Raw genomic sequence first — 14371 nt, 5'->3', positions numbered from 1 at the left:
TGAAAAAAAAGGATCTCATTCTAATAATTAAAATCTTATCATGTTATAGAATAATTTGTTATCATGCATATGTAGAAGCAACCAAACAAAAGCACTTATATAATAAGGTTTAATTCTCAATGGCTCTTACTTTGTATAAAGTTATTATATTCTCATTTCTCACTAAATCTCCCAATATTACATATTATTATTCTTCATTTAAATATTTTTATATTATATATGTTAGATAATTAAACAACATGTATATATAATGACAATAAACAAAATCTATAGCTTATAGTAATCAATTCGTTAATCAATAATCACCATGATATATACTACTATAAAGAAAGAAAGAAAGAAAAAAGAATCATATTATTATTATTATTATTATTATTATTATTATTATTATTATTATTATGTAATTTTTTATGCATGCATAAAGAAATAAGAAAAAAGAATCATATTATTGTTATTATTATATCATGTAATTTTTTATGCATGCATAAAGAAATAAGTAGATGAGTATTTTGTGTTTGGAACATGAATTGGAAATTCCAAATGGAAGAATCATATATTGACTCTTATTTTATTAATACTAATATTAGGTAATATTTTTTTTTGTTGAAAGTTACTGATTGATTGGATTTTTTTTTTTGTTAAATAATAAATTTAATTCTGTATTTTTTAAAATGGTATAAAATAGTACTGGGTTATTTTTTTTATCAAAATAAAATTTAATAATAACTTAATTTATAAGTATTATGAAAATGCTGATTATATTTTCTAGACTCCGTATTAAAAATTATCTTCAAGTTAAATATTAAAAATAAAATTGTTAAGGTGCATGGTACTATTTTATACTATTTTAAAAATATATATAATCTAATTTATTATTTAACAAAATAAATAATTCATCAATAGTTTTCACAAAATATAAGATTCAAAACACAAATTTAAAATAGTATTAATAATTTTATGTATTATTATAGAAAATAGGGATGAAGAAATAGAAAGGGTAAATTGCGGCATAAATACTTAATGTTTCAGATTTTATACACTTAAATACCTAATGTTTATTTTTGGAGGAAAAAATACCTAATGTTACAATTCTCTTACACTGTTACTACCACTTTCGTTAACTCAATATGGACACGTGAAGAGTTCATATGCATTACATTTATTTTATTTTATTTTAAAATTTAATATTCTTAATATCAGAAACTAAATGCTACTTGTTTAAAAAAAAAACGTGTTCTCATTAACAATTTTCACATGATATTGGCACTTCAATTCGATAATCATATTCCATATACTACATTAGTTCACTCAGCTATGGTAATTTAGTATTGCATCTCTCTTATTTTTTTAAAAAAACAAGTAATTAGTTTTTTATATTAAGAAATATTAAATTTTAAAATAAAATAAATAAATGTAATGCATTTAGGCCCTCCACGTGTCTATATTTATGAGTTAGTAAGGAAGTGGTAGTAACGGTGGAAGAGAATTGTAACATTATGTATTTTTGCCACCAAAAATAAACAATAGGTATTTAAGTATATTAAATCAGAAATATTAAGTATTTTTGCCGCAATTTACCCAAATAAAAATGGAATGCATCCAAAATTTTAAATTAAAACATTACCCAAAAAAAATTAAAGAAAAAATTGAGTATCGGAAAGGGGTCGTCGTGGGTGACATATAAATGAATGAATGAATTAATTAATTAATTAATTAGGCAAGAAATAAATATTGAATTTTTATTTAAATAAATTTGGTTTCATTTTCAATAATTGTGTAAAGCAAAATTAATTAGAGAGAGAAAACATGTCCCACTAGTGACGACGACCATGACTCAGTCAAAAAGGATTGTTTGACCAAGTTTATCTATGTCGTCACTTGTCACTACCAACTTCACTCTCTTCGCCACTTGTCACTCTCACCGCTTCCCACGTGTCACGTCTGTATCTTTTCCCTCCTCTTCCAGAGTAATTGTTTGGGCCTTCATCTTAAGTGAGCTTGGGCCTTACACTTGCTCTTTGTCTACAAATGGGCCAAGCTTCGGTGGTCACTGGTCACTCCTTTATTTGAAGTTTCTAGATAGCCCACCATTTGTACTTGGAGCTCATTTTCTTTGGGATAATTATACCTCAAATTTCCAAAACTACGGAATTTTGTATAATGTATTATATTTTTATTTATTTTTTTTTTTGATAAATACTAAGTCTACATAACACCCTCTGAAAAAGAGTTTTTGATAGATTTTCAAAATTAGAAGTGTTTATTAAATCGCTTACATTAAATAAACGGTTAATATCATATTATACTGTATAAAAATATGATTTAAAATTTTTTGCGGTGGAGTTATAGTTTGCATGTTTACCAAACTCTACAATGTGGTACAATTTGCAATTTTAAATTTAATAATTACAATCACACCGCACTATGTATTACAAATTTGTTAATTTTTACATATAATTTTTAATTTTTTCATAAAAAATTAAATATATGTAATATATGTGTCTATTACATTATTTTTTAGAGACACTTCAATATAATGAATTGATGATTAATAAATGTTATGATGTTAAAATTTTAATAATATATATTGTATTGTTCAAATTTTATTAGATTAATTTTTAAATTTTTCAATATAATGTTTGATAATGATGATAGTGTAAACCATTCAAATCGCACTGCACCACATTGTATTTTCACAGTGGCAGTTTTAAGATCTCGCGGTGCGATTGCGATTTGAGAAATTACAAAAACAGCATATGCAGTTTGGTTTGAAAAAATGTTACAACCCCACCACTCGCACCGCAAACATCCCTAAAGAAAACCTTTTAGTTATTTTCTCTTTTTCATGATCGTGTATGTTTAGTTATTTAGGACCACCTGTAAATTTTCAGAAAATTCTAAATAGTTTACAATACCGAAAATAAGATTTTTTTTATTGTATGCGCTATCATTTTTTCTTAGACGCGTAGTAAATAACTGTTTAAATCTTATTTTCATCATTGTAAATTATTCAAAATTTTCTATAAATTTATAAGTAGTCTTAGATAGTTATACCGTACGTGATCATAAAAACTAAAAAAAATATAAACGTCGAAACAGATAAATAGTCTATCAAAATGATCATTTATGGTGTCCACTAAATAAATTTTCAATTCTATATCCTAATTGTTAGAGTATTGCTATTGAGCATCAATGGTGTTTAACACCTTTAAACATATCGCTTTATAATTGGCTAATAATATTCCTTAAAAGTTAATATATTAAACTATATAAGACTTGATACTTAAGTAAATTTATAGCGATATTGACACATAAAAATATACTAAAAACTATCGGTACCTTTTAGCTTTTTTCTAATTATTACTTCTACTATTTAAGTCTTAACTCTACTCTACACGCTTTGATTTTAAGAGTCGTGGAAGTCACATTTTACATTGATGAGGATGCATTAAAAAAAAAAAGAAAAATAAAATCCAAAACAAGTTGGGAAATGGGAAATATTAGTAGTTTTATATTATTAATAATGAATTAAATTAAATATTAATTAGAGTAGTAGGAATCAGACAAGAAAATCCACCCAAAATCCAAAAGCAAGTATTTGTTAATCTATTATTAATTATTATTATTATTATAATTATGAGATTAGACCGAAGAAAATGCGGAGATTGTGGCTATGGCCAAAGAAAAAACAAAACATTACATATTAGGATTCCCTAATTAATAATAATAACCCCTATATTATATATCCTATACTTATAATAATCATAATAATAAAATGTAATATGTCCCACAACACATGCCTGCCTACAGCCTAACCCAATATTTCAATTCTTTTAATAATGGGTTATTTACAGCCAAATCTATTTTAATTTTTTACACTTAACTTTCTTTATTTGTTTTTTAGATAGTATTTAATATTGATATTAAAGTAACACTTTAAATTTATAAAAAAAAAATAAACTTAAGAGAATATTACTAAAAAAATAAAATAGAGTATAAAAATTTAAAAATAAGAGAATTTAACTGCTAATTAGTCTTTAATAAATATCAACTATATAATAATAATAATAATAGACAACCGAACCAAACCACCCTTTATTTCTTTACTTTTCCTTCTTTTCTTATTTCCTTTTTGACTTTCTCTGTTTTTGTATTCCTAATTAAATAAATTATTCCAAATACAAACAAGAAAAGAATGGGAGTGGGAGTGTTGCTCTTCCTAGAAATGTGGTTACTATATATGTATATGAAAATTTGATATTTATAAATAAACAAAACATGATCCTCTTGCAACGCAACAACTAACAACTGAAATTGAATTTGCCAATAGTAATAATAATAATAATAATGCTACAACTTTACAAAAATGTTTTGAGTGAGAGAGAGAGAAAGATTTGTATGAACAACAAAAAACATAACACAATTATGTTTGTTGTTGTTGTTTGTCAATGTCAATCTCATTTTTGTGTCAATGTCAATGTGTGTTTAGGTAAGTAAAACACTAAAAACACCATCACCATCACCACCACCACCCTTAATAAAAACAAATGAATCCATATTTGTATGTAATAATGCCAATGCTGCTTTTCAATTCATTTCACTCACTCACTCACTCAATCTCTAGTTTCCTTCCTATCCCTCTATTGATCATCTTATTTACACTGCACAAATCTCAAACCTCTAACCTCTAACCTCTGCCTTTAATTTTTTTTATTTGATTTGATTTCATGATGATTTTGATTATGATTCATCAATGGCTGTTTCTTTTACTGAGAATCCATCAAGTATGTCACTGCTCTCTGAATCATCCACTTGAAGTTCTTTGAACATAGCCATCACTTGAATCATGGTGGGACGCCTTAACGGCCTATCATCCAAGCACTCGAAAGCAATCCTTAGATAATGGCAAAGCTCAGACTCACCTGAACTACTCTCTTTCAACAACTCACTGTCAAGTATCGCATTGCTTCTCTTCTCTTTATGAAGTTGTTTTGCCCAACCAACAAGGTTGTTGTCATCACCAAACTCGAAAGGGTCTATTGGCTTTTTCCCCGAAAGAAGCTCGAGAAGTATGACACCATAGCTGTACACATCCCCTTTAGTTGTGCACCGAAAGCTTTGGTAATACTCTGGGGGAACATATCCTGGTGTTCCAGCTAAGGTGCTCACACTGAGATGAGTGTCGAGAGCATTCACCAATCTTGCCATACCGAAATCTGATACTCTTGCTTCGAAATTCTCATCAAGAAGTACATTGCTTGATTTCATGTCGCGGTGGATGATATGAGGTATGCAACTGTGGTGAAGGAATGCCAGGCCTCTTGCTGATCCTATGGCGATTTTCTTTCGTGCTGACCAACCGAGTTTTGTTGAGCCTACTCCCTTAGGCTGCTCATGAAGAACACATTCTAAGCTACCCCATTTCATGTATTCATACACAAGAAGCCTCTCTTCACCAATCTTACAATAACCCAACAAAGGAACTAGATTTCGGTGCTTAATCTTTCCAATGGTTTCCATTTCCGCCATGAACTCTCTGTCTCCTTGTCCTGTTACCTGAATAAGCTTCTTGATTGCAACAACACACCCGTCTTTGAGCTGCGCTTTGTAAACCTCGCCAAAACCACCAGAACCAATCAAACTATCAGCACTGAAACCGTTTGTAGCTTCGAGTAGATGAGCAAAAGTAAGCTTGCGTAATGGCTTCTCAAATGTGGCTATGTTGATGCTTAGAGGCTCAGGAACACTGGAAAGTTTCCAGCTGCTGCTACCCGAGGTTGGCAGGCTTTCTATGTATTTCTCTCTTTGTTGCTCCTTCTGCTGGTGCAGCCTCACTCGGTATAGAGCTAGTGTTAGTATGAGAATGCATATCACAAAGAATGCAATGCCAATTATCATCCCAGCAGCCATAGATTGCCTTCTTCCTCTGCTGTTCAAAGCTGATCCGCGGGGTAGTGATCCACAAGGCGGTAATGGAAGGCCGCAAAGACCAGAGTTGTTCTCATATCTTGATGCTGGGAATGTGGTGAGCTGACCTCCTGAGGGAATGGCACCACTCAGGTTGTTGTTAGAGACATCTAAGTCACTGAGAAATGATAGAGTAGCTAATGACCCCGGAACATATCCATCAAGGTTGTTGTGAGAGAGGTCTAGAACTCCTACTGCTCTCAAATCTCCAAAGCTGTCTGGAATCTTGCCACTGAACTTGTTGTGTCCTAAATTCAAGACTTGGAGATAGTTCATATAACCGAGTTTCGCTGGAATAGTTCCAGACAAAGAATTATAAGAAAGATCAAGATAAATCATGCTTCCATTATTGGAGAAAGTATAAACAGTCATGCCAGAGTAAATTCTAGTTGAGGGGCAAGAGTGAACCATGGGAGAGTTTTCTAGTCTCTCAGGCCGAACACCCTCGAATTCAACTAGTCCTCCGGCTCCCCTGCAGGCTGTTCCACCCTCATTTCTCACAAATGCAAATTGCTTGCCAGAAACAATACCGGGAACCACTAGGCCAGCCTGGTTAGCAAGCTCGGCGGGGACAGTGCCAGAGAGTTGATTGCTGTTCAAATCGAGCCAAATGAGGCTGCGACAATCGCCAAGCTCGTGAGGAATCTGCCCCGAGAGCAAATTATCCCCCATTTGAAAGATTGCAAGGTTGACAAGACTTCCAATCCCACTAGGAATTTCACCAGTAAACCGGTTGCTCGAAAGTGATATCCAAATCATGTTTGTGCAGTTGGCAATGGACTGTGGAATGGTACCACTCAAGAGATTGTTGTTGAGAATTAGCATCTGTATGTTCCCTCCAATAATGCAAATCCCTTCAGGGATCCCACCACTGAGATTATTAGCCCACATGATCAAGTCAGAAAGATTTGGTAACCTCCAAATATCTATGGGAATTTCACCACTCAAATTGTTGAAACTGAGATCAATTGTTCTTAACATATTGCATTTTCCAAGCTCAACTGGCACAGTTCCTGACAAAAAGTTGTCTGAAAGAAGTATCTTTTCCAAGGTAGAAGAGGAGGAGGAGCAGAATCCTTCAGGAATGGTTCCAATAAAGCCATTAGAGCTTAAATCAAGCACTTGAAGCTGAGTACAGTTGGTGAGAGACAGTGGAACTGTACCAGTTAAGTTATTGAATGGCAAATAGAGATACCTCAGATTCTGAAGATTACTAATCACAGTAACAATGAAATCACCAGAGAATTGATTGTTCCCAAGGTTTAAACTTGTCAATGAAGAACATGTTCCAAAACTCAAAGGCAACTCACCTAAGAGATTGTTTGCTGAGAGATCTAGTTCCTGAAGAGTCCCACAAAGCTTTCCTAGCTCAGAAGGTATTTCACCATAAAAATCATTTCCACCCAACGACAGTATTCTCAAGTTCTTCATAACTTCCAAGCTACCAACTGGAATTTCTGAGGAAAGTTCATTGTGTGAGAGGTCAAGTGTTTGAAGAAGCTGACAGTTGCTGAGTGTGACAGGAAACTCTGCACCAGAAAGTGTTGTCCTAGACATGTTGAGCCAAGTGAGGTTGCCACATCTGCCAAAGTCAAGATCAGAGAATTTCCCAGAAAAATTGTTGTAAGAAAGGTCCAAGTACTTGAGAGTTGGTGGAGAGTCTGCAACAAAGGTAGAAGGTATCTTCCCAGACAACAGATTATGAGAAATGTCAAGAATTGAGAGACTTTTACAAGACTTTAGAGTAACACCCAATTGACCCTTTAGCTTGTTATCAGAGAAGTTGAGCATATTCAAGTTGTGACAGTTTGAGAGAGTGTAAGACAGCAAACCCGAGTCTGTAAACCGATTTCTAGACAAGTCTAGCTGCATCAAAGAAGACCCCACATAAAGAGTTCCACCAGTGATTGAGTTACGAGATAGGTTGACATAAGAGAGAGCTTGACATGAAAACATGAAAGATGGTTTTGGAAGAGAATCAGATATGTTGTTGGAGGAAAGGTCAATGGCCTGTAGAGCACATGATGTTTTATCATTTGAAGCAGAGAGATCAGCTGCTGTGAATGAATTGCCTTGTAAGTAAAGATACTTAAGAGTGGTCAAGACAGTTAGATGGGAGAGGTTGAGACTGCCTGTGAGGCCAGCGTTGCTGAGATTAAGAGCTGTGACTAAGCCATTAGATGAGCATGAAACACCATTCCATGAGCAGGGTGTGGATGAAGAAGCTTTCCAATCAACCAACATGCCATTAGGATCAGACTCAACAGATGAGTTTTTAAAGTTTAACAACAACTCCACTGCTTTCTGATCAGACAAGAATCTTCTAGTGGAACTTGATGATGATGATGATGAAGAAATTATAAATAGTGGCTGAAACGCAATCAAAAGCACCAACCAAAACAATCCCATCACATATATATAAATATTTATACAAACTTTGTTTTGTTTTAGTTATATTCTCTTCTCTTGTCTTGTCTTGTCTTTAATATTGGTTGTCTCAGAAAACAAGTTTGAAGCTTTTCTTCTTTTCCTTTGGAGAGAAGAACTCAAAGACATTTAGTAAAGACTCTTCCTTTCTTTTTGTTCTGATATTTGTTTTCTGTGTGTTTAGTACTTGGTTATCAGATCTGTGATAAACCCAATAAAAATAATAAGAGGGGTGGACATGACAGCCATGGTGGAAAAATCACAATCACAATCATAAATAATAATATGAATGATGATAGTAGAAAGAAAAAAGATACCTTAAGGTGTTTGTATGTACGATGTTCAGAAATGTGTCTGAGACTGAGACAGAGAAGATGAAATGAACACGCTAAAATCTGATTCCATAAACAAAAACACATTCATTATTTCTCTCATTTCATCCCAACAAAACAAAATCCAACCTTGACTTTCTTTTTCTCTGTTTTTTTTTTTCTTTTTTAATATAATAAAGAAAAGAAAGGAAATTTAAGAAACTGGGTATTGTTTAAAATCAACATCAAATGCTATTGTGACAGAGAAAATCAGATGAAGAAGAAGAAGAAAGAAAAGAGTAGTTGTTAATATTATGAATGAGTATTGAGTATTGAGTAGTGTCTCAAAGTCTCAACTTTTTCTTCTCGTAAATTTGGGGTCCAGTCAAAGTTGGGTTGGGTTGGGTTGGGGGAACTTGATTCTCTTCTCCCCAAAAATCAATATATATAAATAAAGGAAAGCACAAAAGATATTTGGTGGCATCTTATCTTTTTTTCTAACTATTTTTACTATTTTCTAAAGCTTTCACATTTTGTTAAAGGAAACACAACATAAGTTACATATTATTAATACTATTATTATTATTATTAAAGCATGTATATAGTGACTTTTCATATTTTATAACTTTTTATCATTCATTATTATTATTACTATTGTTATTATTATAATTATTGTAAAGAACTTTTTATATTCCTATAATTAATATGTAAAAGTTAATTCATATTAGTAAATGACTAATATCATGTATATATAACCCTCTTTATGGAAAAAAAAAATAATCACCATCTCTTCTCATTTGCTTTCAAATATTTGAGGTATTTATCATATTCTTTTCCTAAGTAGTAGTAATAAAAAATGATAATTCTATTTCTATTCATAGTTTCATCTCTTTCTATTCTAATAAATAATATATCTCATCTTTGATTTATAGTTTTAAACATTATAGCATTCTAAATAGTATTTATAGTGTGTCAATGAGAAAAATAAAATTATATATTGCATTATAAATAAGAATCAATATTATTATTTTATTTTAATTTTCATTGTTATGAATATTTTTCAATTTTATTATGAACTTTATGTAAAATATTTTTTTTAGAGAATTAAGATTAGAATAAAAAAGTAACAATTAGCTTTGCTTGCTACAATTCTAAATTTTATATTAATGCATTTATAATTTCTTTTATTAATATCTTTGGTGAAACTTTTATGAAGTTTAGAGATTGTAGAACTTTTACAACATAGAAAAAAAATTTAAAATATGTACACAAGTAACAATATGCCTTTTAATACAAGTGAGAAATCTTTTAATTTTTTAATATGGTGTATATGCACTTGATTAATTTTGGTCTCACAATTTGATTGATCATAGTATTACAAGAACCCTTGACATAATTTTATGTGCCTATGTTAGAGAACACATTATTTATTCGGTAATTTTTTTTTAATTTTATAATTAGATATTAATCATGAGATTTTATATGTTAAAAATGTTAATTTATATAAGTTAATAGTATATTTCTTTTTTATCTTTTTTAGATGACAATGCAAATGTTATTATCTATTATATATTATAAATTATGTTAAAATTAGACTACAGATGTAAATAATAGTTTGTTACACAAATATTTATTCTATTTTTTATTAATAATTAGTAATATATTTCTATATATTAATTATTAAAAATAATGATGATGTATTTATAAAATTATGTATTTTATGCATGAGAAATTATATAGTTTTTGTACATGATATATAATCATGACCATTTGATTCTCATCATTAAAACAAATATTTCAACTTAAAATTATTATTAATTATATATAGTATATTTTTTCAATTACTTATTGAAAAATAAATTTTATAAAAGTGTTCCTATATAATTTATATCTATATTTATGTATCTATCTATCTTTATCTATATAATCTTCAAATAAAAAGAGATGATTTTATTTTTATAGTACTGTAATATTTTAATTTTGTGGGTTTTTATAATTTTTTCAATTTAATATAAACTAATAATAATTATTAATTTTCCTTCAAAATAATAATAATAATATTAATTAATTTATTAGTTGAAGAGACAAATTTAATATATAATTGAGACTCTTCATTTGTTATGTTAGGATTAATTTAGTTTTATTATGTATTATAACTAAAATTCAAATCATATTAATAGTAATTTTAATAACAATTATATAATAAAACATTTATAATATAAATGAGAGAATTAGGCTATTGACAATAATATATTTAGGTGTTTCATCTCCCACATTTATTGTTTTAGAGCAATATAAAAAATTAACAATATTTATATATATTTGAAATTTTGAAAAAATAAATATTATAAGTAACATAAAATAAAAAGAAAAAAGTAAATCAAGTCTCAAACTTATTTTTTGCCACTCTAGATTCATAGAATAATGTTCTATACTATAATTTTATGTATTTATAACTTGTGGAAAAAAAATCACATTATTATTTATAATTAATTTTAATCTAAACTTCTTAAAATAAGTAAATATTTTTCTTGTATTTGACATAATATATATACACGTATATGAGATTGTCTTATACATACAAATATTATTATACGTTTCAAAGAGAAGTATGAATAATGATTCTTCACAATTAAAATCGCCAACCAATATATATATATATATATAAATAAATATTAATCTCTATTTTTGTTCTTTTTTGCTATCTATATTATCATTTTATATATAAATTTATTATATTATATTTTGATATATGGTGTTTTATTTAAAAAAAAAAAAATAGTGTTGATTTGTAGAGTAATAGAATTATAATGAGTTTCTCTTATGTGTTTTTTAAAAATTTATATACAATTTAGGTGTTTGATAAAATCTTTTAAAAACAAAAATATATTCATATCAAATATATGGACCAAAATAGAATTATTATAAGAAAAATCAATTGTAGAATATATGTAGCCCAAAAGAGTAATTGGTCAAAACACATAAATTCTTTCATAAATATAAATTTATTTATTTATAATTTAGATGTATTATAAAGATATTATAAAAAATATGAGTGAATGAAAAATTACATAATATATAAATTATTCATCGAGATTATAAATGTATTTAAAACATTATTATTAACTAAATAAATATAAAACTTGCATGATATTTTTATTATTATAAAATAGAAAGTGAGGTTATCTATATATAGATAATAAAGAAAAACCAAGCAAAATCATGTGACATCCTATCATTTTTACTTTATATTTTTCTTTCTTTCTTTTTTTTTTAATAAAATTTTGATTTTTTTCTAATTTTGATGAGTTATGCTTTTAATCTCTATATCATAATTAATAGATAAAAATCTTTTCTGAAAAATTGATTACTTATAAACATTTTTATCTACAATTCATAATATTGACACTAATGAGGAGCAAAATCAATAATATAAATATAACTTATAAAAATATTAATCATCAACAAAACTTTTATATAATATAGATGGGTTGATTTTTTTAATCTTCACATATTCTATACTTTTTCTATTAACTCATAATATACAGTTCAAAATATAATAATAAATTCATAATTTTTAACTATCTTATGTATAATAGTTTTAAAAATAAAAATTATAATTTATTTATTTATTAAGATATAATACATATATACATATTTTTTTTTTGGCTCTAACTATACATGTATACACGTAAAAATAATTGAGTTTTATTATTTTAAATAATTTTTAAAAGTTAATAAATTTAGAGAACAATTCTTTTCTTTTTTTTTTATAACTATTAGATGACAAAATATTTATTTATTTTACACATTGCATTGATATAACTAAAATATGCTAAGATTTAATGTGTCATATCGGTTTTATATTAACCATATAGGACGGAAAGTAAGAGAAAGATCACAACTCAGTATCGAGAATATTTGACATCAGTAATAGTTCAAAGAATTTTTTTTTCAAATCAAGAGAAAAAAAATACTAACAAATTCATTTTTATAATAATTTAAATTGCACCACAACTATAAAATTAACCATGAATTTAAATCATAAAACATACAAAGTTTACTATGAATAAAAAATGATTTTAACATATGTAATTCTCAATTGTTGTAAAAACCGCGCGAAGCGCGGTACCATTCCCTAGTAAAATATAAAAACTCAGCCTTTTTGTATGGAAATTGGAATGAATGAATATATGAATATTGGTATTGGATTACACACCTTGTTTACCTTTGCTTTTGTCTTTGTCTCACTCACTCTCCTCTTTCTTTATTTTTTTTCTTTTGTAAAAGAAAAGAAAAGAAAAGAAGGGTTTTTGTTTATGAGATGAATGGGATGGGACCCAAATCCCAATATGAATTCAAGAAAAAAAAAAAAAAGAAGAAGAAGAAGAAGGTGATGGTGGTAATGGGAATTAATAGGAGGAGATAAATACAATCAATATTATTATTAATAATAATAATTAATATATGTACTGGCAAATGTTTAAAGATAGGTACTTATTTGTTAATTTTGTTTAATAAATAAATAATGTTTTTTTTATGATGTTAAAAGTGGATGTTGGGTAAACATACACGTCTTTGTAATTGTTTGACAAAAACACATCAAAGAAGAAAGAAAAGTGTATATATTTAGGGTAATAATAAAGATAGAGGGGTTACCTTATTACTTATCTTACCATATATAAAATAATAATAATAAATCAAATTATATATTTGTTTAATTATTTATAGAATTAGAAAATGACCCTTTACTTACTATTATTTTATGTATTTTTAGCGGGAAAAGAAAGAAAGATATGTAATAGTAATACTAATAGTTTGAGTAATTTGTGAGATGAATGCTTAAATTTAATTTTTAGTTGTAGATAAATAATTAAGTTTAATTTTTTATGGCAATTATAATTAAATTATAATGTATATGACCTTTAAGTATTATTTTTTATTAGTATATTTAAATTAATTATTAATAAAAAATAAAAATTTAATGACTTAAATCAATCAAAGACCGCCACGTGATTATTGACTTAACACTTTTAAATTTAAGTATTTATTTACAACTAGACTTAAAATTTTTATGGAACATTATTATTGGACATAAGTAATGCCCAAGATTTTTTATAGATGACGTTTTATGATTGACTATTGATATTTTTTAAAAGTTATTTTCTTAAATTATATGAGTTTTAATACTTAATTATACTAATAAATATATTATACCAAGAAAGATACTACATACCAATACTTAGTACTTTGTAACAATTTTCTTAAAGATAAATATTTATACCATAAAATATATTATTGTAATTTATTTGAAAAAAAGTAGAAAAAAACAAATATGTATTTATTTAATTATTAAAGAGAAAAATAGCGCGGGGCGCGGGACATAGGAAAGACCATAGAGAAAGAGAGCGTGGCATAAATAATTACCTATTTTAAATATAAATATAAATAAATAATGTTATGTTATGTTTTTTGTCTTTTTCTTTTTTGTTTGTATTAATAATAATAATAATAATAATAATAGGTGATGATGATGATGATACATATTAATTAATTTGTTGTCAATATCCTAAAATGCTTTGCACACGAGTGTGTGTATGTGTGTGATGTGTATTGTGCAAGTGTGTTGTTCTAACTTACTAGATTTGCACTTTTTCACTTTTTTA

At 27.7% G+C, this 14371-nt stretch overlaps 1 protein-coding gene across 3 annotated transcripts; it reads right to left on the bottom strand.

The window, feature by feature from the left end:
• Window positions 1–4302: 4302 nt before the first annotated feature.
• On the bottom strand, window positions 4303–13133 carry LOC115725051 (serine/threonine-protein kinase BRI1-like 1). Of its 3 annotated transcripts, none has more exons than XM_030654464.2 (3): window positions 12925–13133; window positions 8712–8789; window positions 4303–8594 (listed from the first exon to the last, which is right to left on the bottom strand). In XM_030654464.2, the coding sequence occupies exon 3, from the start codon at window positions 8374–8376 to the stop codon at window positions 4741–4743; it is 3636 nt and encodes a 1211-aa protein (XP_030510324.2). In that variant the 5' UTR covers window positions 8377–8594; window positions 8712–8789; window positions 12925–13133; the 3' UTR covers window positions 4303–4740. The 3 variants fall into 3 exon arrangements, with proteins under 3 accessions (XP_030510324.2, XP_030510325.2, XP_030510323.2); XM_030654465.2 differs by having other exon boundaries at window positions 12934–13098; XM_030654463.2 differs by lacking the exon at window positions 12925–13133 and having other exon boundaries at window positions 8712–9133.
• Between the last annotated feature and the right edge of the window lie 1238 nt (window positions 13134–14371).

This window comes from Cannabis sativa, chromosome 6, assembly GCF_029168945.1.
Source record: "Cannabis sativa cultivar Pink pepper isolate KNU-18-1 chromosome 6, ASM2916894v1, whole genome shotgun sequence".
Taxonomy (NCBI): Eukaryota; Viridiplantae; Streptophyta; class Magnoliopsida; order Rosales; family Cannabaceae; genus Cannabis; species Cannabis sativa.
The sequence above is the reverse complement of the archived record's forward strand: the minus strand, read 5'-3'. Positions and strand labels throughout refer to the sequence as shown.